The 26,292-nt window shown below is 35.3% G+C and overlaps 5 protein-coding genes and 1 pseudogene across 8 annotated transcripts; 3 read left to right on the top strand and 3 right to left on the bottom strand.

Annotated features, from left to right (window-relative positions):
• Positions 1-3,665: 3,665 nt before the first annotated feature.
• Positions 3,666-6,019, top strand: LOC147563187 (uncharacterized). Its single transcript, XM_086635497.1, has 3 exons — positions 3,666-4,537; positions 4,884-5,339; positions 5,503-6,019. The coding sequence occupies exons 1-3, from the start codon at positions 4,201-4,203 to the stop codon at positions 5,814-5,816; spliced, it is 1,107 nt and encodes a 368-aa protein (XP_086491623.1). The 5' UTR covers positions 3,666-4,200; the 3' UTR covers positions 5,817-6,019.
• Positions 6,020-7,037: 1,018 nt separating this feature from the next.
• On the bottom strand, positions 7,038-12,024 carry LOC147563186 (Biotin/lipoate A/B protein ligase family). Its single transcript, XM_086635481.1, has 5 exons — positions 11,404-12,024; positions 10,167-10,843; positions 9,725-9,963; positions 8,529-8,677; positions 7,038-7,849 (listed from the first exon to the last, which is right to left on the bottom strand). The coding sequence occupies exons 2-5, from the start codon at positions 10,346-10,348 to the stop codon at positions 7,601-7,603; spliced, it is 819 nt and encodes a 272-aa protein (XP_086491607.1). The 5' UTR covers positions 10,349-10,843; positions 11,404-12,024; the 3' UTR covers positions 7,038-7,600.
• LOC147563185 (HNH endonuclease) lies at positions 11,629-14,443 on the top strand. The gene is made up of 4 exons (XM_086635491.1): positions 11,629-12,054; positions 12,862-12,900; positions 13,872-13,956; positions 14,082-14,443. Exons 1-4 carry the CDS (start codon positions 11,674-11,676, stop codon positions 14,165-14,167), a joined length of 591 nt encoding a protein of 196 aa, XP_086491617.1. The 5' UTR covers positions 11,629-11,673; the 3' UTR covers positions 14,168-14,443.
• Positions 14,444-14,564: 121 nt separating this feature from the next.
• On the bottom strand, positions 14,565-15,515 carry LOC147563184 (proline-rich family protein). Its single transcript, XM_086635494.1, has 3 exons — positions 15,200-15,515; positions 15,045-15,094; positions 14,565-14,950 (listed from the first exon to the last, which is right to left on the bottom strand). The coding sequence occupies exons 1-3, from the start codon at positions 15,273-15,275 to the stop codon at positions 14,807-14,809; spliced, it is 270 nt and encodes an 89-aa protein (XP_086491620.1). The 5' UTR covers positions 15,276-15,515; the 3' UTR covers positions 14,565-14,806.
• Positions 15,516-19,117: 3,602 nt separating this feature from the next.
• On the top strand, positions 19,118-19,992 carry LOC147563183 (protein DMP9 pseudogene; annotated as a pseudogene). Its single transcript, XR_015223538.1, has one exon. The product of XR_015223538.1 is annotated as a protein DMP9 pseudogene (transcript).
• A 181-nt stretch (positions 19,993-20,173) lies between these two features.
• On the bottom strand, positions 20,174-25,863 carry GALT1 (galactosyltransferase1). 3 transcript variants are annotated; one of them, XM_086635472.1, is made up of 9 exons: positions 25,491-25,863; positions 23,768-24,935; positions 22,696-22,931; positions 22,330-22,608; positions 21,912-22,040; positions 21,628-21,807; positions 21,305-21,412; positions 20,543-20,771; positions 20,174-20,419 (listed from the first exon to the last, which is right to left on the bottom strand). In XM_086635472.1, exons 2-8 carry the CDS (start codon positions 24,525-24,527, stop codon positions 20,556-20,558), a joined length of 1,908 nt encoding a protein of 635 aa, XP_086491598.1. In that variant the 5' UTR covers positions 24,528-24,935; positions 25,491-25,863; the 3' UTR covers positions 20,174-20,419; positions 20,543-20,555. The 3 variants fall into 3 exon arrangements, with proteins under 3 accessions (XP_086491598.1, XP_086491601.1, XP_086491595.1); XM_086635475.1 differs by having other exon boundaries at positions 23,768-24,938; positions 25,491-25,784; XM_086635469.1 differs by having other exon boundaries at positions 20,174-20,771.
• Between the last annotated feature and the right edge of the window lie 429 nt (positions 25,864-26,292).

The following is a 26,292-nucleotide window of genomic DNA, read 5'->3' as shown; positions in this document are numbered from 1 at the left end:
TGAGGAGTTAAACACAAAGAGATAGATAGAGAGAGAGGGAGAAACAAACAAGATTTCTTGATTTGGGCAAATGCGAAGATTGCATGATGAAATCAAAATATATTCTTCTTTGTGAATTGCTTTTCTCCTTCACACATTTGAGTCTTTAATTCTCATCTTTATTTGTCTTTTACCTAATGACTTACTTTGTCTTTCTCTCTCAAAATGCTAATCTCATTTTGGTCATTAGTGAGTCTTCTAATTCACTTCTCTAACAATATTTTCCATAACTTAATCCACTTTAGAAGACCTAATTAATACAACAATACCCACTTTTAATATTTAAACTTTGGATTTTAGTTTTTATCTTTCTTTTTAAGAAAAATATATCACTTCCCCAAACTTATACCACTTTGGAAAATTAGAAATAAGGTAATTTTGGTTAACATAGACAGTCCAACAACCATTTCTTCAAGAGTTTCTAAATCAAATATGCTTTTTAGATTTCTCTTCTTATTTTCTTTGAGACTTCATAAACAAAAAGCTAATAACTAACTTTGGATCTTATTAGTACAAAAAATTGTACTTGGGATTTGATTGATGGTACTTTGTTTCTTAATTTTGTGGGCCAAATGTTAATAGACTATCTAATAATCTCTAAAAATTTTAGGGTTATTTCTCAAACGGCCCCCTAGTTTATGACTAGCTTCCTGCGTAGCCCCTTAGTTTATCGAAAATAACCAGATGGTTCCATTTTGCCGTTAACGCTAAAAAGTTGTTTACTTTATATTTCCCTTCCAAAATTACCCATCTGGATGTTAGCACGCCTTTTCTAGTTGTGTCAAATCTTTAAAAATCATTTCCGTTCTTCTTTACGTCATTTCCAAAACAAAATTTAAACCTCTCTCTTCTAATTAATTTTCTTCTTCATCTTTACACCATTAATTTTTCTTCCCCTCATCGGATCAACAAAATCACTTGATCAAACCTCAAACTTTCACTTAACTTTAGCCACTTAACTTTTTGTTTGTTAATAACTTTGTCCACTGTCTCCCCCTAAATCCTAAAGCCCTTTTCTCTCTCTCTAAAATTCTGCCCTTTTAGTTTAGTTATTGTTTCATTTTCTCTCTCTAAAATTCTTGAAGTTTTCAAAGTATATATTCTTGATTGTGTTAAGTTTGTTGTGTTTGTATGGTTTCTAGTGTTTTTTAAGTGTTCATGCTACTTGATACGTTCTTTCTTGCAGTTTGGATTGCTATGCCTTATAGTTGATATTGTTAACAACGTCATCATCATTACCATCATCATCAACAATGTCTTCATCATCATCATCATCATCATCAATGTTTTCATCATCATCAGATTCTGGATTTTGACAACTTTCTCTCCAGATTTTATTAGGTTAATTCATTTCATCAACAACAACAAGATCATCATCATCATCCAAGTAGTTGTCTTCTACATATAACTTTCTCTTTCATTCTCTCTGTGAAATATTTTTAGAGAGAGAGATAAGTTTTTAAAAAGCAAAAGAAATGATGAGAACGAGAGTTTTTAGAGAGATAAGTGACTTGATGACGTTTCAGAATTAAATGCTCCTTAGGTGACACACATTGAAAAGGCATGCATTGACAACACATGGGTAATTTTGGAGAGAAAATAAAAAGTTAACGAGTTTTCTACGGTAAGAGTAAAAATGGAGCCATCTGAGTATCTTCGATAAACTAGGGGCTACGCGGGAAGATGATCATAAACTATGGCCATTTAAAAAATAAACCAAATTTTATATAAGAATTTGTTAGGTGACACTCAATGAATAGTTGATCTTAATCCACTAGCATTGCCCGCCCTTAACCAGATGTCATGCTATATTTACAGGCGACAACTTGTGTACGCCCCCTCACAACCCGCCACAACCCGCAACCTTTACTCTTTGGCGAGGCTTATAAGCTTATAGATGACTCGTCAACTCTACATGTTTCAGCAATGGTTATGAGGGTTTGGCTGTGATGCCCCAAGTCTTAGTAGTTGTCAATATTGTACTCGTCTTGACCACCTCACAGTTACAAGGTTTTTTTCTTGGGAGAAGGATCTGTGACCCCTCCTCAAAAGCCTCAACACTTAATAAGCTTGAGCGTACACCTATAGTTCAAACTCAGGACACTCTCGTGAGCGATGTGTGACTATCACAATCCTCCACTCTCAGCGAAGAGCCGTCCTCATTCCTGATATCACTTGTGAATCCCGAAACTGTTACCACAAGAGTGTAAGATTAAGTAGGTGAAATGGGTCAATTTTAGGGCATTTTATGTAACAATTTTTGTGTGTGGTTTAGCTAGGTATATGTTTTCCACTAGAAGCCATATTTGAAAAGTTTTTTGAGCAGAGTTGGTGAGACTCAATGAATTAAGGAGGTGCATGGTTATAGTACATATTTCTGTATCAATCTGACCTAATAATAAATGAATGAAACGTCTGGTATTGGTTTATCCACTATTTCTTTACAAACTTTGAAGAAAAGAGTTAACTCAATTTCTACTTTTCACTTTTACTTGGTGAGAAATTTTATGAAAATTAAAAGAAAAGGTAGGATAAGGACATCCCTTATATAGAAATATGTTAATTCTCTTTTACTTTGTTTCTTGGTTTGTAGTTATATTGAGTAGATGACTTCATTTAAGTACTACTTCACTGTTGATGACTTTGTAGACTTTTGACTAGGGTTTCCTACTTTCCTTCAACTATGTTAAATACACTATTAAACCACAGTTCTACAATTAGGGCATTTCTAATAATAATTTCCCCACAACCCTTCATCTACACTTCACTTATAATTAGTTAGAACTAGTTGGAGTTTTGGTATAAAGTTACATTTTGTTTACATTGTGATCCGTTTGTCATAATAACTCTGTTGAGTTAACCTAACCACAATTCAACCAACTTCATCATCAACTTTACAGTTTCGTGGATCAGAATTATCAGATATACAATATTTTGTCCATAATCTATTGGATTATTATTGGTTGATAGCATTTGCTCCATAAAAAAAAGAGACAAATCTGTACGCGACTTCATAAATTAGAGACCTTCCTTTATCTTGATCTTTGGAAATTTTACACTAGATCATCTATCATTATATTTTGCATTTCCTATTTCTACTGTATTGAAAAAAACATTTATGTGAAAAACTACCTTAACCACATGTGAGGAAGACTGAAAGAGCCCTAATATAAGGTACATTGACAGGAGTTGTTTTTTCAAGACTTTCATTTGAATAATTTCCTGCATTGAAAAGAAAGGTGTTTAGGGTTTTCACAGGTCTCATACTAGCAGACAACATAGCAAGATTTCATTTTTGTCAAGGAGAGAGAGAGAGAGATTCAAAGGTAGTAGAAAGAGAGACTAGAAGAGAGAGAAAGAGATACCCTTTTTTCTCTTCTTACACCTCTTTGATCACACGTTCAAATGAATCAATACCCACACGTGTAAATGTAAAAGTAAAAAAAATAATAATACTATGAAAACTGTTATACAAACACAAGTAGTATTTCTAATAAGGGTAGCCCTCTAATAATATTGATTGATCATTTTGAATGATCATGATAACAACTAGTAGTACCATCCATCCATCCATCACCACCCCATGTCAGTAATTTAGTGACACTGTAGTTGTTTGTTTATAGAGAGAGAGAAAGTGATTTCTAGAGAGAGAGAGAGAAAGTGAGAGAGTCCCATCAGATCCAACTTCTAAAGAGAAGAAAAAAAACAACCCCAAAGTTTTGAAAATGTCAGAATCAGTCAGTCAGGGGGTAGTAGTGAACTTTCTCTACCTCCTACTCTATACAACAAGAGAAGAAGAAGAAGTCGTGTGGGTTTCTGTTAAAACACTTTTTCTGCTTCAACCATTTTCCTTTACTTGCAACAAACAACTCTCTTTCCCCTAACTTATTAATCTCTCTTTCTTCTTCACACCTCTGTTTTCCCTTTTCTTTTCAGTCCTCTCTCTCTCTCTCTGTTCATTACCAACAGTTTAATAAACAGCAAAATCTATCATCAACCCATGAACAGATACTACATAAACAACAAGTTCTATTCTTATTTATGAACCACATAACTCTTATAGCATTTCTCTCTCTTCTTCTTCTTCTCCTTCTGCAATGTGGGTAGTTGATGAAATTCTCTTTCAAGTTTTGATTTTGGTACTTCATTGAGTTTAGAAAAATGGGTAGTAAGAAAATTTGTTGGGAGTTTCCATTTATGTCAACTTATAGTAGTAGTAATAGTTTAGAATATCATAATCATCAAAATGAAGGATTTGATCATGGAAAAGGTTCTGATTCTACTAGTGATGGGTTTGAAGTTGGAAAAGGAGATAATAGTAGCAACTTAAATGAAGATCATAGTTCAATTAATGGAAAAGAGATGGATGGTGGACAATCAAAACTTTGTGCTAGAGGCCATTGGAGACCTGCAGAAGATAGCAAACTTAAAGACCTAGTTGCCCTTTATGGTCCTCAGAATTGGAACTTGATTGCAGAGAAGTTAGAAGGAAGATCCGGTAAGCGAGAGTGACAAAGTGTGTTCGTGTAACGGCCCGTGCTTCAAAACCAGACGAGATTAAAATCCGGCAGAGTCTCCTCTGTAAATAAATGGGTCATTCCCACGTACATTCTAAAACCACGAAAGCACCACATTAACACAAACAAGCTCGATTTACAGAGGTGACTCTGTCGGATGTAAGTTGTCAGGACTTTGGTCCTGCCTATGCTTGGAGCACGGGGCCTTACAAAGGGAGAGAGATGGACTACTCTAGTTTACTTTCACTAATTCATTTTTGTTTGAAAGGATTGACTAACAATTGTTTTGATTCTCTGTTTTTTTTTTTCTTTTTGGGGTTTTGAAAGGGAAGAGTTGTAGATTGAGATGGTTTAACCAGTTAGATCCAAAGATAAACAGAAGAGCATTTAGTGAAGAAGAAGAAGAAAAACTAATGTGTGCTCATAGAGTATATGGTAACAAATGGGCAATGATAGCTAGACTATTCCCTGGAAGAACAGATAATGCTGTCAAGAATCACTGGCATGTTATAATGGCTAGAAAATATAGAGAACAATCAAATGCTTTTAGAAGAAGAAAACTCAGTCAAACTCCTCTTGTTCATCATAGAACCCCCCTAGATGTAGATGATTCAGGTTCAGTCTTCAACTTCTGCAACAACCCATCTGCCATTAATGGAGGAGAAGATTCAGTTCCAAATGGTACTACTGGATCATCATATTTGTTTCTTGGTTCATCAAATAACAACAACAATCATCAAAATGGGTTTTGTTCAAATCAGCCATCTTTTGATCTCTTTACTGGTATATCAACTTTTATCCCTCAATTTGTTCAAAGTTCCATGATTTCTGTTTTTTCTTCAGTTTTTGTGTACATTTTGGTTTCTGTGCTATTTTTCATTGGTTGGGTAGAAATCATAATCTTTGAACCATTCCAAGAAAACCCATGTTTTTGGGTATTTTGCAGGTCATATGAACCAAGATTTTACAAGCTTTTTGAATAATCAGAGTTCATGGGAAAGACAACCAAGAAATGGTGGTTATTTCCACCCACATTATCAACACCACCACCACCACTACCAAAACCACCACCACCACCAGCAACAGTCAAGTCACTATCATGTTTCATATTTATCAAACTCAATAACATCAACATCTCAAGTATCAGATATTGAAGCATCACAATCAGTAACAGAGAACAGAGGAGGAGGAGGGGCCAGTCATTTTGAGACCACAATTTCACCCCCATTTATAGACTTTCTTGGGGTTGGACCTTCATGAAATAACTAAAAGAAATAGGACTCAAAGTTAGAAAAAGAAAAAAAAACTCATCTGCTATTAGTGGTAAAAGGAAAGGATTGTTGTTCAGTTAGGGTGACAGAAATATCAGAAAATTGTGATCCTTTTGATGTCACTTCTTCTAACTTTTTGCTTGTAATCCACTCACTTGAAAGAAAAAGGAAACTAAATTTGGTCCCAAGAAATGTTATTTTCGCTCTTTTGTTCTTTTATTTTCTCTTTTTTTTTTTTTTTAGGTTTAATGTAGCCAAGTTTGATGACCCTTTCAAATACAATTAATGATCTCACAATGAGAAAAATAAAATGAAGTTATAATAATGAAGTTGTTTGTTTTGATTTTGTTGTAATACGAAGGTTGACATCTCTTACCTCACCAGCAACCCTCTGATCGAGTGGTCAAACACTTTTGTCATTGTGCCAATGACCTCTTAGTTAAGAGTTCGAGGCACTCGCTTAAGGCTCACTTAAAAAGTTCCATGACTTCTACTTAAAAGAGACATTGCTGGCTTATGAATATTTTAAGACGTAAAAGAGGCAATGAAAGAAGTTATCAAAGCTATTAAATCATGGGGGATATATCTTCTTCTCGGGTTCATGGTTGGAAAGAACTTCAGACTTCAGTTTAGAATTTCGTTACGTATTGAATGACTGACGCCTCTCGTGTGTGGGTCAACATGCTACTTGGACTATTGTTGTATTATTATTTTTTTCGTTGAGGACCGTTAAATAATATCTTGCCTTCTCGAAAAAGATTAGCATATCTTCCATTCATCTAAGTAACTCACTTATTCCCTAGAAGTTTTTCACATGATGAGTATGATTTTTCCATTAACAAAAACTTCACTAGATGAGATATATTTCAGAAGGGGTTTTCAATTTTCCAATTATTAAAAAGGGGAACCTTCAAAAGTTGAAAAAAAAAACAGTGAGTGGAATAGAGTAATGAATGTGATGACAAAGGAAGATGACAATAGAGTACTAAAATTAGGAATTCTAAAGCATCCTTTTCTCATGGACCTGCAAAACTTAGGTAAAGATTCTCCCTTTTTGAACTATATATGAAATCATTTATTCATGCATTCATGTCTTCTTATTGGTTTATTACTATCCACTCAACCCTAATAATTGAAGACTTCACGCAATACATATGAAGTGGGATATAGAAACCTAGAAAAAACAGAACACAAACTGTAGAGGGTAACAGAACTAATCAAGCTGTCCTTATTATCTTTATTGAATCGAGACTAAATTCGTCGAATTGATATTGTATTATAAAAATACTTGAGGATAAAGGTTTCGAATACAACTAACGGTCTCACGACATCAAAATCTTAGTTTATATGACATCTGATGAAAATAAGAGTTCGAGACTTATCTGAGATCTGCGAAAGAGAGCTGGTAATTCTGTCCCTTGTTACCATCACGGTGGTAACCCGCCTTGTATGCCACTGAATGAACATAACAACCACAAATCTTCTACCACTTCATGAGATTTTGGAAGTGGGTATTCATTCATTGAGCTCTTTTTTTTTCCTTCCGAACTTTTATTTGAGTGCGAGTCGAGAATCTCCATCTGTCAGAAGTTCGTGATAGCCTCACAATAGAAACAGGTAAGAAATGTATAGAGAATTAAACAAAAAATTTAGGGCACATGTTTCACAAGTTCATAATGCTGCAGGGTTGGAGCCGAGGGATAAATATTTGAAAAATTTCAATATCCAAAGAATTATTGATGACAGTGTTCATATTCAACTTCGACTTTCATGTTACAATTGTGACCCCGAACACTTCAAAGAAGAATTTTCAGGCCGAGATTCCAAAGCTTCCTCTAGTTCCTCCATTGTCAGTAACCTGGTGGATTGGGAGAATGTTGTTTGGTGATGTGATTCAATTGATTCCAATTCTATTGGTTTCACCAAGAAGTGGTTTCCAGTTGACAGAACCGTTTTCTCAATAAAATCTTTTCTGGGCAAGAAGTCCTTCATACGACAAACGAACTCTAAGTGGTCCCTCTCCTGTCATGAAGTAGGCCGTTCAACATAAAATGAAAACTTGAACCATAAATTTCATATTGTAATCTAGCATGATAACTTCAAAGATATATGACGAACACAGTTGATATAAATATCATCTGTTGCAGATCCAAGTAACCTAGCTGGGACTTGGGCGACTGGATATTGGATCACCACTAAGGATGGACAAATACTTCCCTAATGCTTACGCAATTTCCGAACTTCTGTTGAATAGCTAAATTTACAAGCCTTCTAGTGCCTTCCGTAACTAGCAGAGAGATCTTCCACGAGTCCAGATACTATCTAAATCATATTGATCAAAATATAGGTAAAAAAGTGTACAAACTGTTTGTTTTCTTGTCAACTGACCTCCAATATTTCTTAATCACCTTGCCCATTGTCAGTGAAGTTGTAATAGTTACATGACTTGTAATAGTTACATAGAGTTGATTTTATTTAGCCCTTGTTTTATCATATTTTATTCTCAAAACTATAAATCCATAGCTCTTACTATTTTCAAATGATGCGAAAAAACTTAACAAATTGTGAAATTAACTCAAGTCTGATAAAGGGCGATCAAAGGGAAACATGGTCAAGATAATACACTATTATAGATGACATTGTAATTGTATGCCGAGAGAGTTAATAAAAGGGCAAATTTCTCCATGGAATCAAAACGTACCGATCGATATTTGGGAACCCTTGAAGGTAGCTTCAGGTAGGCCATGTTCGTGCTCTTGTAGTCCCATAAGAAGGATGTGTGGTGAACCCATCTATTCTTGGTTATAGATTGTGCATTCCCTCCAAACTTGCGATTACCAAACACATAATCTAGAACCAGATAATAAAGTAATTAAGTAAGAGCATATTAATCTACTTGTCTAAACTCAAATTATGTACATGAGCAAATAGAGGAAAGTTAAGAGAGTCAATCAACAATACAATCTATTTATAGGCTGCTTTCAATCAAGTTAATGAAGTAGATCAGTTGCATTTGATGACACCTGGTGGTCTGAAAAGGTAATATGTAAACCTAGAAAGAGAAATGTAAATAAGTTGCCACAATTCCATGGCGATGCCAGCTTTAATTCATGGCTTGAATGAGAAGCAGATAACTCTAAAACTGCTTGTATTGCTTCTATGAATACATGCTGGCATGTTCATTATATAAATCACACTATCTTCTTTGGTAGTTAACATGTACAATTAAAAAGCTCATTAACATATTTCGTGTCCAGTCACATATATGTTAAATTATACTAGTAAAATTATGAATGGTAGAAAATCTCTGGAAGAAGCTATGCATATTAGATTAGTTTGGGTACATTGGACATTTAATCATTCCTTACGGTAGTCCAACTTCTTATTTATAGGTTTAAAAAAGCTTTAGACGAAGAACATGTGAAATAAGCATTTGCCACTCGGAATAGGAAACTTTAGTTGTGGGTATCTAGTTTCTTCACTCTAGATTAAGGTAAAAGTGAAGTTTCAGTGAGATATATAACCAAATAGAACTAGTGGGAGTTGTTTCCTACATAAAAGGTCGCCAATTATACCTTCCATTATTATATATGGTGTTTGAACAACTTATAGAGTCTATATAGGTCCGCAAATATGGTCAATAAAAGTCATAAAATGCATCAATGAGTAGTATAGAAACCGATACTGTTGCATAGAGAAACAATGCGGACACCTACAGAGAAGAGTGATTATCTTGAAGACTTAAATAAGCAGTGCACTAACAGTATCTGTTACGCAGATAATACAATATATAAGCCGACGCTTTGGGGAAATAAGAAAAAAAATTGGGGTATTCTTGTTTCCCCAAAGCACAGACCTATAAACATATATGTATATATATATAATCGGCCTACATACCATTTTCGCGGAGATGGAAATCACCCATTCCTTTGAACACGTCATTGTATAATTGGCTGCTCCAAGTCATGATTGGCTCAGGATATGGTTGTACATTAGGAACGTCATCCTTATTGCATATAAATGTAACAAAGACTGTCCCAGAATCAACAATAACAGTGCCTCCCCCTGTAAACCTTCTGATAACAGGAACTCGATCTCGCATGACAGATTCAAGTTGAAGAAGTTCAGAAGGCTTCCTGTTATTCATTACACAAAATTGATTAATGTCTCCATTTACAAGTTTATCAAGTAAGGAATTGCCTTATGAAAAAAACCCCCACCATGATTAGATATCAGAAATCTAATGTCTTAATATAAACTAACACAAATCCAATCTTTCAGAGGGAACTGATTGCTGAAAATGCATATGTGCAAAAGCAGAAGAGAAAAAAAAACTTACCCAGACATTCCCATGACAATGGAAGGAGTATCTGTTCCGTCATTTATGATGCACCAATTATCAGAAGAAGTTCGAAGTAGCTGTTCCTCCAAGTGTAGTTGTTGTAAAATGGGTTTTCCTCTGAACCTAACCAGATTCATCAAAGGAAGCCCGACCTTTCTCAGTTGAGATGTAATAGTCATTTAATCTCTTGTTCTCTATTTCTGAGTTTGGCAAGCAACGACTAGAAAAGAATGATTAAAAATCGTATTTTGAGGATAGGCATGGGTTTATATTTGAAAGCTGCAATCGGAGAACCTTTGAAAGTCCAACCAATGTTCTATCTAAGGGGTACCCATGGGGTGCCTTTGGATGTGAAGAAAAATTAGTATGAAAAGTAACAAAGGGTTATTTCAGGTGCCTTTGGATTTGAAGAAAAATTAGTATGAAACAAACATAATGGGTTATTTTGTATGTCGCCCACGCATATGTACTAGGTGCAGAGTCAAGTTTACAATTTAGTTTGTGGCGAAGAAGGACATGGACTCTACTCTCTCTGTCTCAAATCTGTTCGGAGGAGTAAAAGATATTACTCTTTGAACAGTAACCTCCAATTGGTAGCCGGTTGGTGATCGTAATAGTGTATATCAGAGTCTTCACTTCAATACTCGCAACTTACATCCAACTTCCAGAAATCCCTTCAAAATAAATTTACGTCTATAGTCAGATAACCCAAATACTACCACTTAAAGAGTCATAAATGACTCGTATACCGAAATAAAATAAGTATGTCTACTGATGAAAATATATTTTATAAATGTGGAGTATTTTACAAAAATAAAAAATGTACTGTTATTTCTTGTTTTGTTATTTTGAAATAAAAATTAATTTTCTACACAAGTTGATTTTTTGTTGAAATTTTATTTTAGGTCAAATTCTTAATCCGCCATTGACACCAGCAAACCTAAAATTTATGTCTCTCTTAATCCAGCAATTTCCTAGACGATTCATATCCTAATGTGGTTTTTATCTATCACATTTCAAAATTTGGATTTCTGTCAAACATTACAACAAACAGGTTGTGTGCATCAATTATATCAGTCATGTGTTTTTCAACCTTACAAAGATCATTAACTCATAAGTTCTATTGATCTCTTAAAACAAATAGATTTAACTCAAAAATTACAAAAACAACAAAGATTTTGAACATTAGAATCATAAAATAACAAAATTTGGGTGAGGAAGAGAGAGTGAATACCTCGTTTTTGAACTGTTAATGGCAGAGGGAGTATGTTAGAACAGCGAAGTGAGAGAGATTGATTCCTGATTTCCAAACCCTAGAGGATTTCGAGTCAAAGGAAGAAGAGGAGATGAAGAGACTCCCGGTCAGTTTTTATTTTGGAAACACATTTTCAGAGAGGGGTAAATTTGTCATTTTGACACATTTCAATAAGATTTCAGATCTGACTTAAAAAGACAGAGGATAACACACAGGAGTTCTTCTGCCCTCATTTATCTACCGCCAAAAATGAGGCCAAAAAAGGAGGGAAGAAGAAGGAGAAGCAATTCATCATCTCCCGCCAAAACCAGAATCATAAACTCAGATGGATTCAATCAACAAAGGAGCTCCTCACCATCTAGGAACTCATCATCATCTACTACAGTTCCTCGAGCTACTTACCTACTAGACAGAGATATTGTCACTGAAGGTTTTGAAGATAGAAACCCTAACCCTAGAAGTTTCCCTTATAATGTCAAACAACAGTGCTGGGAAAAAGCTGAGAAGATTAAAGGAAGAGACCCAGAAAGATGGAGGCGTGACCCAGTTGGAAATATGGTGTTTAGGAAGCTTGTGGGTTGTCCTGGTTGTCTTTGCCATGATTATGATCACATCCTTCCTTACTCCAAGGTATTCATACTTTCTTTTGCTCTTTCAATAGATACCAAGTTTAAAAAATTATTCTTTTTTCATTTACTGGTTTGTTTTGAGTTAGGGTTTTTTGATCTGAGTGTTGCCTTGCTATTTTTGTGTTTCACCTGATTTCAGTGTTTCATCATCTAATTAGGGTAAAACTTGAATTTGTTCAACTTGATTTGTTCAGGTGTCTAGGTGAATTTGGGAATTTAAAGGAAGAGATATACAATAGAAAAGTTTTTTCTGTTGTCATTTTAATGTTTTCTTGATAGTAGTATAGTACATTAGAAGTCCACCACCCTTTTGTGCAGTGGGCGGACACCCCCTCTTACGCCGACGAGGTCCTTGGATGACCATATTTGTGACGTTATAAAGATCACGCATGAAGAAGAGATTAATTACTCAAACAGAAGACATTAAAAGTAGTTATAGTTGAGCTTCTAGGCCCCCCTTGGATGACCATAGGGTTTTTTTTATATATGGCCTTTAGGGCTCAAGATGTCTTTATAATATGGTTACATTGCTCATTCAATTCATGATACATTCCATACTATGTTCACGATGTACCCTATGATTTTTTAGTTCAAAACTTAACGCCACTAGCTATTTTTGTTTGAAAAGAGTTACCTATTTACATAAGAGAAGAGAGAGTATCTGATGGTAATCTTCTATGTTTTGGCTGAAGTCTGAAAGATGAATTAGCTTTTACTTTCTTGGCTGATAGTTTCAAGTTTACTGGAGTACTTTAATGTGTTACTTTAGCTCAGTCCCTCAGTAAGAATTTCTTGATTCAAATTTCAGGGGGGACAAAGCACCTTGGAGAATTGCCAGGTTTTACAGGTATGATTTGTTGTACTTGAAGCCAAAACAAGAGAAAAAAATATTAGATTTTGTTTTCACATCTTGTTATTGACATTGTAAAGGTGGTACGCCCATGTTCTTTAGCTACAAGTCTTAGGTGTACACCAGTGCTCCCATTATCCTGTTCCAGTTGGTACTTCTGGGCATCTTATTGCTGTCATTCTCATTCCACGTCTTGCTTATATCGAACCACAAGAAGGGAAAGACGAGGACACTCTAAGACCATGCTTGGATTGTGGTAAATGATTGTGATTACGAGGAATAAAAATACTGCGATTTGATTCCTAGTAATTGCAAATGCCTTATTTTTCTGTTTGGTTCGGTGAGGAATCCGATTTGTAGATAACTATTTTGTCAATATATTATTTGGTTTGCTATTCCAAGATAAAGGGAACCCCAACCCACCTACCCCGCCCGTGGATTTGGAATTACCCCTCTCCTAATGCATTCCCGTGTACCACACCATTATGAAGTGTGATTCTTTGCCATCACGTTATATTTCCGCGATCCGAACACGATCTGAAGTGCTGTGGAAGGTCCTCAATTTCCTACACCTAAAATTCTAAATTCCCATAACCGGGAATCAGCTCTTGTTCCTTTATGTGTGTATCGAAAGTATTTTTGTTTTTTACCTTTTACAGTTTTCATCTTCATGTTGGATGTATTCTGATAGTGTGCAGTAATGTCTTGTTTCATGCGTTCATTTATATCAGTTTTAGTGAATCTATAACTCTATAACTCAGTTTGGTCCATGTAGATTATAGGTTTAATAGTCCTTCAAGATAAACATACGAGACTATCAGGTTTTGTGAGATAATGCTTCAACTTGATCCGTTAAAACTCTGGTTTATAGTTGGCTATCTGATTAATGGAACTGCTGATCAAGCTTGTTAACATTGGTATAGCTTCATCTTACAAACTTCTTGACTCACTTTTATGTTATATCTTAGGCAAAAGTTAATCGATCAAAGGGTAACAAAACTGAGATGTCAAAAGCTGATCTAATACAGAAGAGCTCATACTGTCGAGTTTCGGGTAATTCCATATCTAATGCATCTCATTAAACTCTTCTTAGTTTCTCTTTCGAAGAAAACGAATGATAGCAGAAACCTCTAGTTCATCTCCAGGTATTGTAAGATATGGTTTTGAATAAACTGCAGGACGTGATATGGATCTGCTTGAACTCTCAGCCTATGGCAATGTTCGTCGAGGGCAAGATGACTCTGGCGGCTGTCGAATCCAATGAAACAACGAAAAAGTTGCTCGAAATCAGGTCCAATCCACACTCCACAGACATTGAACCAGATTTTCGTTTATTTACATCATTTGATCCAATGAATCAATGAAAACAAGTGTTATTTTCATGACAGTGGAACAACAATGCCTGTCTGTCTGTTGTAACTTGGCCATTCTTATGAACTTAGGTCATTTCATGCTAGTTCAGTTGTATTTATGACTAGTTGGTTCAATTACTCATATCAGAATTCATCTTCCAAATATTAAATTAGATTCATCTTCTCCATTATTGAATCTTCCAAGTACTAATAGATAAGATTTGAGGGCTCACATTTTAATGAAAAACTTAAATGCCATACTTCATTCTTTTACTCTATTAATCACTTCCACTCCAGAAGAAAATAACAGTAACCAAAAGCAAATTAAATTTCCAAATATTTCAGTCGTAGTATTTATATTTCGGTGCCTCTCGAAATTTAACTCTTAACAATGACTTGTCAAGGAAATAAATCCGAATTCGAAGTACAACACCAAAACATTTCATTTTCATGTCTACTGGCCAAAACCGATATCTCTTTACTTAACTAAAAGAACATTCCCGTTACACAAACAAAATAAACTCAGAACAGAGAAAAATTGAAATTGCATTTTATACTCTTGTAGGAGGAGGAGGAGAAAAGGAAGGAGTGGCAGGAGGAGGAGGACTGAGCCATTTTCGATTTCTAGGGTTTGGCCCTGGATCTTCATAATCTATGGTCTGCATCATCATTTCTCTTGCATTCACTGAAACTCTCTGAAAACACACAAACCAACAAAAGTTTCAATCATGGCTTCCATCATCTCTCACAAAAAACTGCACAAAGGGAAATAAGAAGAAGTAATCCCACCTCTACTGCAACAGCAGAACCTCCATATTCTGAACTTGTAAACCCTTTTCCTGATCATAAACCAGTAGGAAACAATCATTAAACAAAAGATCAGGAAGTAAAAAACAATGGGCAAATAAAAATTAGAAAGAGAAAAGGGATCTGTAGTTCTATACCTTGAGAGAGAGAAAAAGAGAGAGACAAGAGAAGAGCTGAAATCAAAAGAATCCTTAGAAAGTAAAATCGACCCATTTTTAGTTTCAGGTTTTTAAGAAATGGGTTGTTCTTAGATTTGTGATTCTTCTTGTCAAACTTCAGAATTTATAAGTTGAAACTTTGACTTGAACCACTGTGAAAAATTTTCAGAAACCATTAATGGTCTTAAAGTAACCGCCTTTTTCTCTCAAACCCATAACTAAATAACTTTTAAATGGTTACTTGATTCTCCATCAGATTCTGCCCATTTTAGTTCCTTTGCCATATTCAAGTCATGTGTGACAATAAAGGTGTCTCTTTGATTTCTAAGGACTACAAACAGTTGTCTTTGATCCAATGGTGTACTTCTGACACTTACATCAATTATTAACCATTGATTTTGGTTCTGATTTTGTCACTCAGTTCTATACCAGACTCATCTTCCATAACTTTTAAATTCACCCCAATTGAATTAAATCCTGAGACAGTTGGGAGATAGACAGTTATAAACTCATTTCCTTCAGAAAAAGAACCATACTTGCTCTCACACTCTCTCTATCTAACCTAGATAGCTAGGTCATGGGAGCTGTAACTTATTGGATAGATTCATCTGGATACAACTCAGGTAATTTATAGCTTTCTTACTTCATATATGGTTGCCCACTTTATGTTGATTAATTGCTATCTTGGGGTTTCTTTTGATCTTTTAGATATTGGGCATTTAACTCCTTTCTTTTCTATGGTTGGATATTTTGGTTAAAAATTGTTGTAATTTGTATCCAATTGTAACTGAAATTTGATAAGTATTTAGTTAATTTATAGTACTAATCTCTATCTATATTTGGATGTCTAAAGTTAGTTTGTGTTTAAAGGTAAGAACTTACGCTTTTGATTGTTAAAGATTGTTGCAAGGGAATTTTTGTTGATAACTGGATGAGTATAAAACTGTCGTATGCCTACCCGATTCTGCCCATCAACCCTCCTACTAGCCAGAGGGAGAAACTACCCGACCGCTTGTCATGACGATGTCAAAGCCCGTGGATAACCCCGTATCTATCCGTTTCGCACCCCTATATAGGATTCAACTAGGACTCTAGGAGAATTGAGTTGCTCAACTAGAAATAGTTCATCCTTATCAAAAACTCCATATGATGAAGTCCTCCTTGTCTAGGATTCTATCTAAACTTATCTGAACCCAACTGGACTCAATCCAGATAACCATCAAGTAGGATAAGATAATAACCAACTAAGATGAGATAAAAATGGTTGCATTAGTACTCCACTAAGAATGCCACCATTCAGCAAGGAGTGGCTACGTTTTAGAACGTTTTTTGTCCCATTGTGATTAAAAGAGTCGGATGTCACAGTTTACTCTCGTAATTTTTTTTCTTAGCTCTTCTTCCTTGTGGAGAAAACTCAATTTTTTTTTTCTTTGTTAGAAATTTGATTGTTGTTGAACTTCTTCGGCTCATGTCGCATATAGACTGGCATTAAGATTTCATTCCTTAAAGTTATATGAATTGTTTAAACTAGTTACGGTTTTCATTTCATTCCTAGACATCGAAGTGTTGATCATTCACTTAAACTTCTACTTGGAGTGATTTATTGTTCATAATTGTATATATTTCAATACCATTCCAAGAGATTTTATTACTTATTGCAGGAAATCAGGATTCATTTACCTAAGTTCCTTGTGCAGGTCTTGGCCGGTTCTTATAGACAATTTTGTTGAGCATATGTACAAGTTTGATTTCTTTACCTCAAGTAGCTCAAGAAAGGTAAGTGTTTTTGGTTGCAATCCATTCCCATGGTCCGTCATCTGCCCTTCGTTCACACAACAAATCATCATATTGCATACTTTCTTTGTCTAGACACTCTTAATTTGGGCCATTACAAGTCCTACTTTATGTGTTAATCATTGGATCCAAAACATATATATAGTTAACAAATGCCTATATCGTGTTAGGCTATCATTAATGATAAAATAGGCACGAGGACTATTGGTTTCGAACTTATAAAGGATAAAATAGGCACGAGGACTATTGGTTTCGAACTTATAAAGGATGCGTACGTATTAGTGGGCAAGTCTGAAAACTCGTTAAAACCAATTGTTAAGCTTCGCCTGTACTATCGAAGGTGGTCTGTCAAAGGGTTTTGCAGGGATCCCATCCTATCTAGCTACGAGTTCTTGTTTGTGTAAATAGAGCAGATTACGAAAGAACTCTATCGGTAACTGCTCTCACCCATCACTCCATCAGTGACTGATTTACAATTTTCTTTACCTGCATTTCCACTTGCCCATGGAATATAATGCTCAAAAAGCCAGAATAGTTGAGAAAACACATCTATGAAGATTTGATACTTCTGGACTTGGTTCCTAAGAGTGATAGTGAGTTTGATGTATGGGTTTATGTAGAATGAAATCTTTGTCTGACATTCTTTATACAAATTATCAATAAAATGGTAACTTTGAATTTGTAACTTGAACGGCCGTATTTTACCTCATTTTATCATTATCTCTTCAGACTAAAGAAGTTGTTGAACTCTTAGATTTACAAGGTTAAAGTCGTACGTAAGATGTTGGAGAAAACTGAACCATAGTCTTTCTATACTTATATTGAGACTTATTGGTTCAGTCTCCTACAACTCTCACTTACGACGTCCTTTTTCAATTCATTTCATGTTTAGTGCAAGTTTTGCTACAAGTTGGAGGTGAGATGTTGGAGGAAACTGGACCATTTGCGCTTTTTCTTTGCATTAGTAGTCATATTGGTTCAGTTTCCTACAACTCTCACTTACAACTTTTGACGTCTTGCCGTTCATCAGTTCCATAGACAAAGTCGTTTCAGTAGTGAATATCGGATGTGAGATGTTGGAGAAAACTAAACTAAAAACTCACATAACTCAAAATGCAGAGTTGTTAGTTTAGTTTTATCCAACTCTCACTTTCAAGATTCACATTTTGTAGCTTCCTTTTTTTTTTTTTTTTTTTTTTCTCATTATCATATATTGGTTATGGGATTGAACTTCCAAGAATGGGTATTTATAAACCCCATTCACATGTTTCACATGATAAGTTAGAATCTTCAAGAAAAATGCAGAAGAGCATCTTTTTGTACCAAAGGCTCTAGTACAACCAACCATTTTCTTAGGGTTATGTGGTGTTTTTTTTCTTCACATTGTTTTTGTTAGACTTGTCTGAATCTAAAATGTGTACTCAATTCTTTTTTTTTGAGTTCAACCAATACATTAGATAAAAAAAAATCAACGACAAAGTTTTTTCCTCCCAACAGACATGCGTTACACGATTAGAGGACTGTTTTGCAAAAAAAATTAACCACAAAGGAGCCAAAGGCAATAATTAATTTCGTTGGGCGAAAGTTGAGGCCGCTAGGTTATTGGCAGCTTCATTAAGCTTTCGCCTATAGAACGAGTAGTTAATGTGGAAGGTAGATTTTCGGACACGTACTGCTTCGAGATCGTGAAGTAAGCGCCACGGGACAACTGGATCGCCGTTGTATAGGTTGTCTATCAGTCTCAATCGATCATTGAGATGAGTTCCACATAATAAGTCGGACAAAAATATGTTTGAAATTTGATAGAGTTTGAAACAGATTCAATCAGATTTCAACAAAAAAAAAAAGATCCAATCAGATTTCAAATGTGAGATAAAAAAGCTGTGGACTATTTCTGAGTGTCTCTAAAGTTCCCTTTCTGAGCCTAGATGAGGCGGATCTGGGCCTGGTCCATAAGTTAGTGATGGTAGTGAGACAAATGGGTAACCAAATGTAGAGTAATGACGGTTGGAAAATCAGTTTTGACACAAAATCTTGAATTTCAAATTAGTAACCAACTCCTTACCCTTCACAGTCTACTCCATAAAAACCATAGTTTGGTTCTAAAGCTATTCTTTCTCCCACTCACCAACCCTTTGTATTTCGTCTTCTCTGTTTTCCTTGATCGTCAAACAAGATCTTCACTGGAAAATGGAGCCAATAGATGAAGTTGGAATCAAAATCTACAACCCTAATAACCCACTAGATGAATCATCTCAATACCCGTCTACACCATTAACAATACCACCCACACCCGCACCAAATACCGGTAGAAAAAGACGGGCAGTCGCTAAAGGAGTACAAAAAACTCTATCTAAAACTTCAATGTTAGTCAACTTCTTACCGACCGGAACTCTACTCACATTCGAACTAATCCTCCCCTCTGTTTACGGTGACGGTCAACCGTCTCCGGTTAAAACCCTTATGATCAATGTGTTACTGGGTCTATGTGCAGTTTCTTGTTTCTTCTTTCATTTCACAGATAGTTATAAAGGACCAGATGGGAAAGTTTATTATGGGTTTGTAACTCCAAGAGGATTATCTGTTTTTAAATCTGATCCAGGAGTTGAAATTCCAAAAGATGATAGATATAAACTAGGGTTCTCGGATTTTGTTCACGCAGTTATGTCGGTAATGGTGTTTGTTTCTATCGCTTTCTCGGATCATAGAGTGGCTGATTGTCTGTTTAAAAATCATGTCAAAGAGATGGATGAAATTATGGAGAGTTTTCCATTGATGGTGGGTATTGTTTGTAGTGGTTTGTTTCTTGTTTTTCCTAACACTCGTTATGGAATTGGGTGCATGGCTTCTTGAATGTGTGAGAGAAAGGGTAGACATTTTATTATGTAATATTTTGTTTGTATGAACTCTTCGATCAATGAGATCATGTTTCAATAATTATATCAATAACATGGTTTATATCTTAACCTAAATTTCTTCGTTCGTCTTCTTAACTAGGGTTTCAGTCAGAGACCCTCTGGCTGCAGATGGAGCATTTACATGGAAATGATCTAAAGACTACTTTAGTGTGGTTTACACTGTCATTTCTCTCATAAACACAAATTTAACATAGAAAACAGAATGAAAAAATTAGATTAATAGCACTACAAAAGAAGCAAGAGTAAATCAAAACTCGAATAGAATGATGCAAAAAAATATACAAGGATCACATATTATTCCTAAAAGCTCTGATTTATCGAATTACATATAATATGATACAAGGGCCTTTTCCGTTCGGTAGTACAAATGAGGGGAGAATTTCCCCATTTCAACTAATCTAAACCGTAAAAGCGGTATATTTATCCTCTCAAACTAATTTTTAGTTACATAAGTGAAGTTCCTTCCTCTTTCCTCCATTTATAAGTCCTGCAGTAGCTTTAGTTAGTAATATTTTTATCAAGGAATTTGTGGGGTACCTAAGTCTTTCTCTCTCTAGAACAACCAAAACTTCTATGCGAAATTTCTATCCATGAAGTACATACATCATACCTTGTTTGTATATCTATCTACCATCGCCACAACATTTAGCTCGTTTCGTTTCTTGAAGCTTTTGCCATAAGCAAAGCATCTCTCTAGGAGCTTGGTAGTGGGCGACTACGTAGCCATCTTTGCACCCTTCGTTGTATATTCTTTCTTCTTTCTCATACGTAATATTGTGCCCACCTTTCTTGATATCTGCAATCCAAATTCCCATTGCTACGTCTTCTAGTTTAAACATCTGCCATAAAAATTTACCATGAATATTATCGGCATTGAAGTTTTCGCATCTAGAAGGAAACAGTTTGCTTGCGCATTCGCAAGAAGATGCCATCAGAACGGAACTTTTGGTATGGATGATAAAAGCAAGTAGAAGATGTTATCATATTCACATAATCCGATTTTATGTTTTGCCTTTCTTATCGATTTGATGACTTGTGGGGTTCGCGGGTTTGAGGTTTTCACTTTTCATGTCTGATTGGGATGAAATACTTAAATGATTGGGATCTGATAAATACCTATTGCTCCTACTTAGTCACTCCCGTATTTGTGGTTGACGAATAGGGAAATAGTCATGTAATTCTTTGTCCTCGGGGGACTTTCTATCATTGCATGAATATTTGTACTTATTGTCATATGATTGGCTCGAGTTTCATAGTGAGTCACAATAGTAGGACTGGGAGAACCCCCAAGGCCCCAAGTCATATGGATATATGGAAGGCCAGACATAAGTATAAAACTCTCAAGGGAAAGAAGATGACAAACGACAAATACCTTCAAGCTACCCTTTCTGTGTCTCTTGTAAACCATCTTTGCTATGTCATGTGAAACGACATAACCAGGACCATGCGCCCAAGGCGGATATTTTTCTTCAGCGTATTCCTACATGAAAATGTGTTGAAAGAGTCAATAAAAGTAAGAAAATGTGCAAGAAAAGCACAATCATATGACATTCAAATAGTATCACTTTTCATGGGAAGGGAAATATAGCACTCAATTGTAGAAGACAAAGCCACTCTTGAGTTAAGTGTCCAGAGTTAAATCTGAATGAATACATAAATGTAAAATTAGTACACTGATAGATTGAGCACCTTTACCTCTTTACTAATATACCATTTGCTGTCAGTATTGCGATGAGGTTCAGAGTCGGAGTTGATGAGACCATAGAGTAGTCCTCGTGGCACATTAAGCCTATTCAAAGAAGAAAGCACCTCATCTAGTCGCACAAATGCATCATCATCTGTCTTCATGATATACTTTGCTGAAACAACCTCTGTCTGTGAAACCAAGTACAAGTTAGAGAATTTCTGATCTGAATGAGCCGCAACAAAGAACAATTTTGTGTTAGAGACAGAGAGAAAGACAGGGTAGAGAAGTTTACCCCAAAGATGCAAATGGCTAGAGTCTTCCATGTGATGAGACTGTAGTAATCAACAAAAGGCATTAACTGCGTATCTCCATAAGTCCGTGCCTCGTTCCAAAGTTCTTCATTCACAATTTGGTTTTTGTGCTGCAAAAACCGAACAGAATGACTGATATTCTCGATATAAGAATCAGGTCGAGGAAAATTCAATATCCCAAATAACATTACTACATTTTGAGCAACCAAGTTCTCTTCAATCTACTTTTCTCCCCATTATACCTTACTACAGATGCATCCTAATACTGAATGTTATCCGTTCGATGATAACAATCACCATAAATATAACTACCAAAAATATCATTTATTTCCGAAAAATGAAAACACGAAACGAGAAAAAAAATCAAGATTACAATATAACCAAATAATTGAGGCTCACCAGACCAACAAAAAATCGCACTGCAACTGCTCCTGATCGAACAGCATCATACTGCATCCACGATCTCCTAACAGCCATCCTCCGCTTGAAGTTGTTTGCAGTAGAGAAGACGCCAACAAATAAATCTAACGGCTTGTTCGGCAAAGGAACTGCTCTCAGTGTTTCTAAATCTATTATGTGCTCTAATTCCTCTGATGTGGGTAAACCACTGGCAAGGACAGACACTAACTTCAGATCTCCAGATACCTTTACTTCACTGACAAGCCATGGCTCGAGAGACTGTTAAAATCACCAAACCCAAAAGGAACTAAGTACAGATAAAGCACATAACATAGTTAACTTGATGAAGCAAAATATATTAATTACCTCACGATAAGCAAAAGAAGTTATGTGCTTCCCGTCAACTGTCATTTGGATTCCTTCTGCTCCCACTCTAAGAGTAGCAACAAACAAATGCCCTTGTTTGAAAGGGAAAAATTGTTTTGGTTTATAGCTTTCCTTTGCTATTGAAGATCGCCGTGAGCTATTGTGATATTTATTAGCCATTAACCGCCGGCTATCATTTTTACCAACCATTTCGCTACACATATGTAAACTGTCCACTGAAAGAAAAAGATGGTCCACATAAATCAAACATATGGAAGATGGAAAAAAGAAATAAAAAGAAGACACATTTGTCAAAATACGATTGAAAAGATGTATAACTTCAGAATCAAGACCAAGTAAAAAGTAACTTTTCAAATCAAACAATAAATGAGTAAACAATATGACCATCAATCCAGAAATCTTTGAATAAGATCGCCAAAGTTGGAGGACATTTCCAAAAATGTCTGCAATCTATTTTCTACTTTCCTTTTTTAAGATGCACAATCGGATTTATTGTTACTTCATGGAAAGTTAGCAGCATTCTTTCCAGCAGCCAACAACTGTCTAGCTAAAAGACTTCAATATCCGCAGACATAGTATATTCGTACGAAAACATTGGACACAGCAAGATGCAAATATTCGTACTTCAATACTAATTTTATACTCAGGATCACATAGAGAAAGAAGATCACATCTTATATAAATTGTACGAAACATTGACTAATGTCATCTTCTTTCGTGCCTCCATATTGTCAGCATGTTAAAAACGCAAGTTAAGCAATAAAAGGAAAGCCCAATAGAACAACAACTTAGCATGTATACAATTTAATGCCCATAGAAAGATTCGCGTATTTATGAAAGTGATTATGAAAAAGGTTCAAGTTCCACCAACTTTTGATCATCTTTCACAAAAAACAAATTTTCACCATAAACATTTCTTTGCAAAAAGGTTTGTGGAAACTAGGACAGGGATTAAGTGATCAAGTTGTAATTATATTCAGTAAAATAATCAAATAAGCAGGTAATGAAAGTGATTTCCAAAAATGAGATACCAATCAGATATCTGGATTACCTTTTTTCTCATTGCCAGTGGCAAGAGAGGGGCACCTCTCCTCTTCGGCCCAATCATGAGCTACTGTCCACGTATTTTGGACAATTACAGGATCCTCTGTTATTTTATCACCATGGAGGCGAACATTGTAATGCAAAATGATAGGAGGATCTGGCTCTGCCGGCAATGGTGCTCCGGTTAAGTCAATTTGAAAATTGCCAAGAATTCCATTTGGGATACCAATTATGGTAATGGAAGAACCCTGAATCAGACCACATGGAATACGTAATCTATATCCACTATCACCAAATTCTGTGGCATTCATTTTATTAACAAAATAAGGACATTGTTTCTCTTTCGTCTTTTGACGTGAACTTTCATTCGCATAACTAAGTTTTTCTTCCTCCACCGAAGCCATTAGGCCATCCCAAGCAGTTTTAGCTTCTTTTACTGCTTCTAAAGCATTAGGCAAAACCCCACCACTTCCAATTAATTGATTCAAATGGTTCCATGTCTTCAAAGATAGTTGTTCCTCATTAGACAAGTTCCTTGGCTTAAAAAGACTGGAAACTAACCCATCGGTGGGTACTACTTGATCAGCCGGAACTGGATTTTGAATTGCTGGTTGGTCCCCATTATTAATCCATTCAAGTGGGTTCGTCGTATTGAAGAAGTGACTTGAAATTAAGCTACCCCCAATGGGGCCTTTCATCATGCCATACCTCAAAACCAGCAACATGAACAATGATGCTATCAGAACACCTCCATACCACTTCTTCATCTTCGAACTGATTATACCTTTACTGCGACCATTTATATCCCAAATTTTTGGCAAATGAACTTGTCTTGTAACATCAGACTATGGGCAACTAACATGAGCAAAAATCTCGAAATGCTACTTGTCGTGGTGATGGTGATCGATCAACTATATCCAAAATCATCTATATGTAGTATAGGAACATGGGTACGGAGCAGAACAAAACCACGACAGAAGAAGAGTTGGAACCAACTTCAACACAGTCTCAATAATCACCCGAAACCCTGTTGCTTTTCAATGAACTCAAAACTCTTGATCATTATCGATAACAATTCGACTCGAAAACCAGTTCTTTCATGACAGATTAGAGAGTGAGATTTCCTCGCTAACCTTATCGCGAAATCGATAGCTTAGATGATAGGTTGTAGCACCCTACTAACACAAAATTATAGTCAAATTCCAATAGAGATACAAAACTACTAGGACAAAACCTTAACTTCATAAAAGATAGAATTCACAGAATTTAATGAGATCTAAACTTGAAATTTAGTGTACAGTATCCAATCTTTTGAAATTTCATTTCACCTAATCCAACACAAAAATCATCTTTAAATCCTTAATTCAGGCCTAAAAAACCATTAAATTCTTACTAGTTCTGGTGAAAAAAACTGAAAACAAACAGTTATATGTCACTAAACCCAAAAACTACAAGTAATTAGACATTTCCCCTTACTAGAAATCTGTCAGATAAACCCCAGAAAGGAAAGAAAATTAAATAAAGATAGAGATTAATTGTTAAAATAGATCCAAATGCCGATAAATTCAAGTAAAAATCTCAGTAAAAAAACCCTTAACTTGAAAAAAAAAAAATAGCACAGAAAATTAAAAAAATAGGCAAAAAAAAACAATCATAACTTTGGAATGTCATGAAATTTAACAAGAATCAAACCCATTAAAAGATTTTGTTAGAAATTAAGAAAAACATACCTGGGTAGTCTCTGAAACACGATTCTAGAGAGAGAGAGAATAAAGGGTGGGTGTTGTTTGGAAAGAATCGATAATGAAAGAAGGGGATGGTGGGAAGGTTCGATCTCCTTTATTGTTTGAACTTGAAGTCTACGCCAAAGAGGAATTGAAACTGAACTTGAAGTTTCCTTGTTCAAATCTGACGATGAGTTTTATTTGATTATTGAGTTCATTTATTACTAAATATGAGTTTTTATTTGGGAGTTAAAGTTTTTATAGTAAATATACTCCCACTTCTCTCAACAAAATAAAAATAAAAATAGACTCCCACTTGGTCAAGACTATAAATAAAGTAGTCTTCAATTACACATCCATTTACTCATTTTATATGGGCAAAATTGCATATATTTGGAACTCTATTTATTCTTCTTCTACTCCCTAATTCTCCCAAATAAAAGATAACTAAAATGGTTGAAAAGTCAAAGTCGAACATGAACCCAATTAGTCATGAACGTCTAGAATGAGAGAGTCAATGATTATTTCGACACTCTATGACCATTTCGATCTATGTGTTAGTCTGAGACTGAAATGGTCATGGGAGATTCAATGGGATAATCAACTTTTTGTTCTCATATTTATCGTTGTCCGATTAAGATTTTTTCAACCTTTATTTCTTTTCTGTTTTTTTCGACAACGATTTGAAAATTGCTATTTGAATTAATAAGATTTCAACTTTAATGTATGTAGTTAAAACATATAAAAGTTCAATAAAAAAACAAAATGGGTTTCACTTTTTTTTTTCTTTTTTTTTTTGATGAACTCA

The sequence above is a fragment of the Eschscholzia californica genome, unplaced genomic scaffold (genome assembly GCF_041429995.1).
Source record: "Eschscholzia californica isolate CP2 unplaced genomic scaffold, dmEscCali1.0.p SCAF_1, whole genome shotgun sequence".
In the NCBI taxonomy this organism is placed as follows: domain Eukaryota; kingdom Viridiplantae; phylum Streptophyta; class Magnoliopsida; order Ranunculales; family Papaveraceae; genus Eschscholzia; species Eschscholzia californica.
Note: the sequence above shows the minus strand (reverse complement) of the source record. Positions and strands in the feature narration are given on the sequence as shown.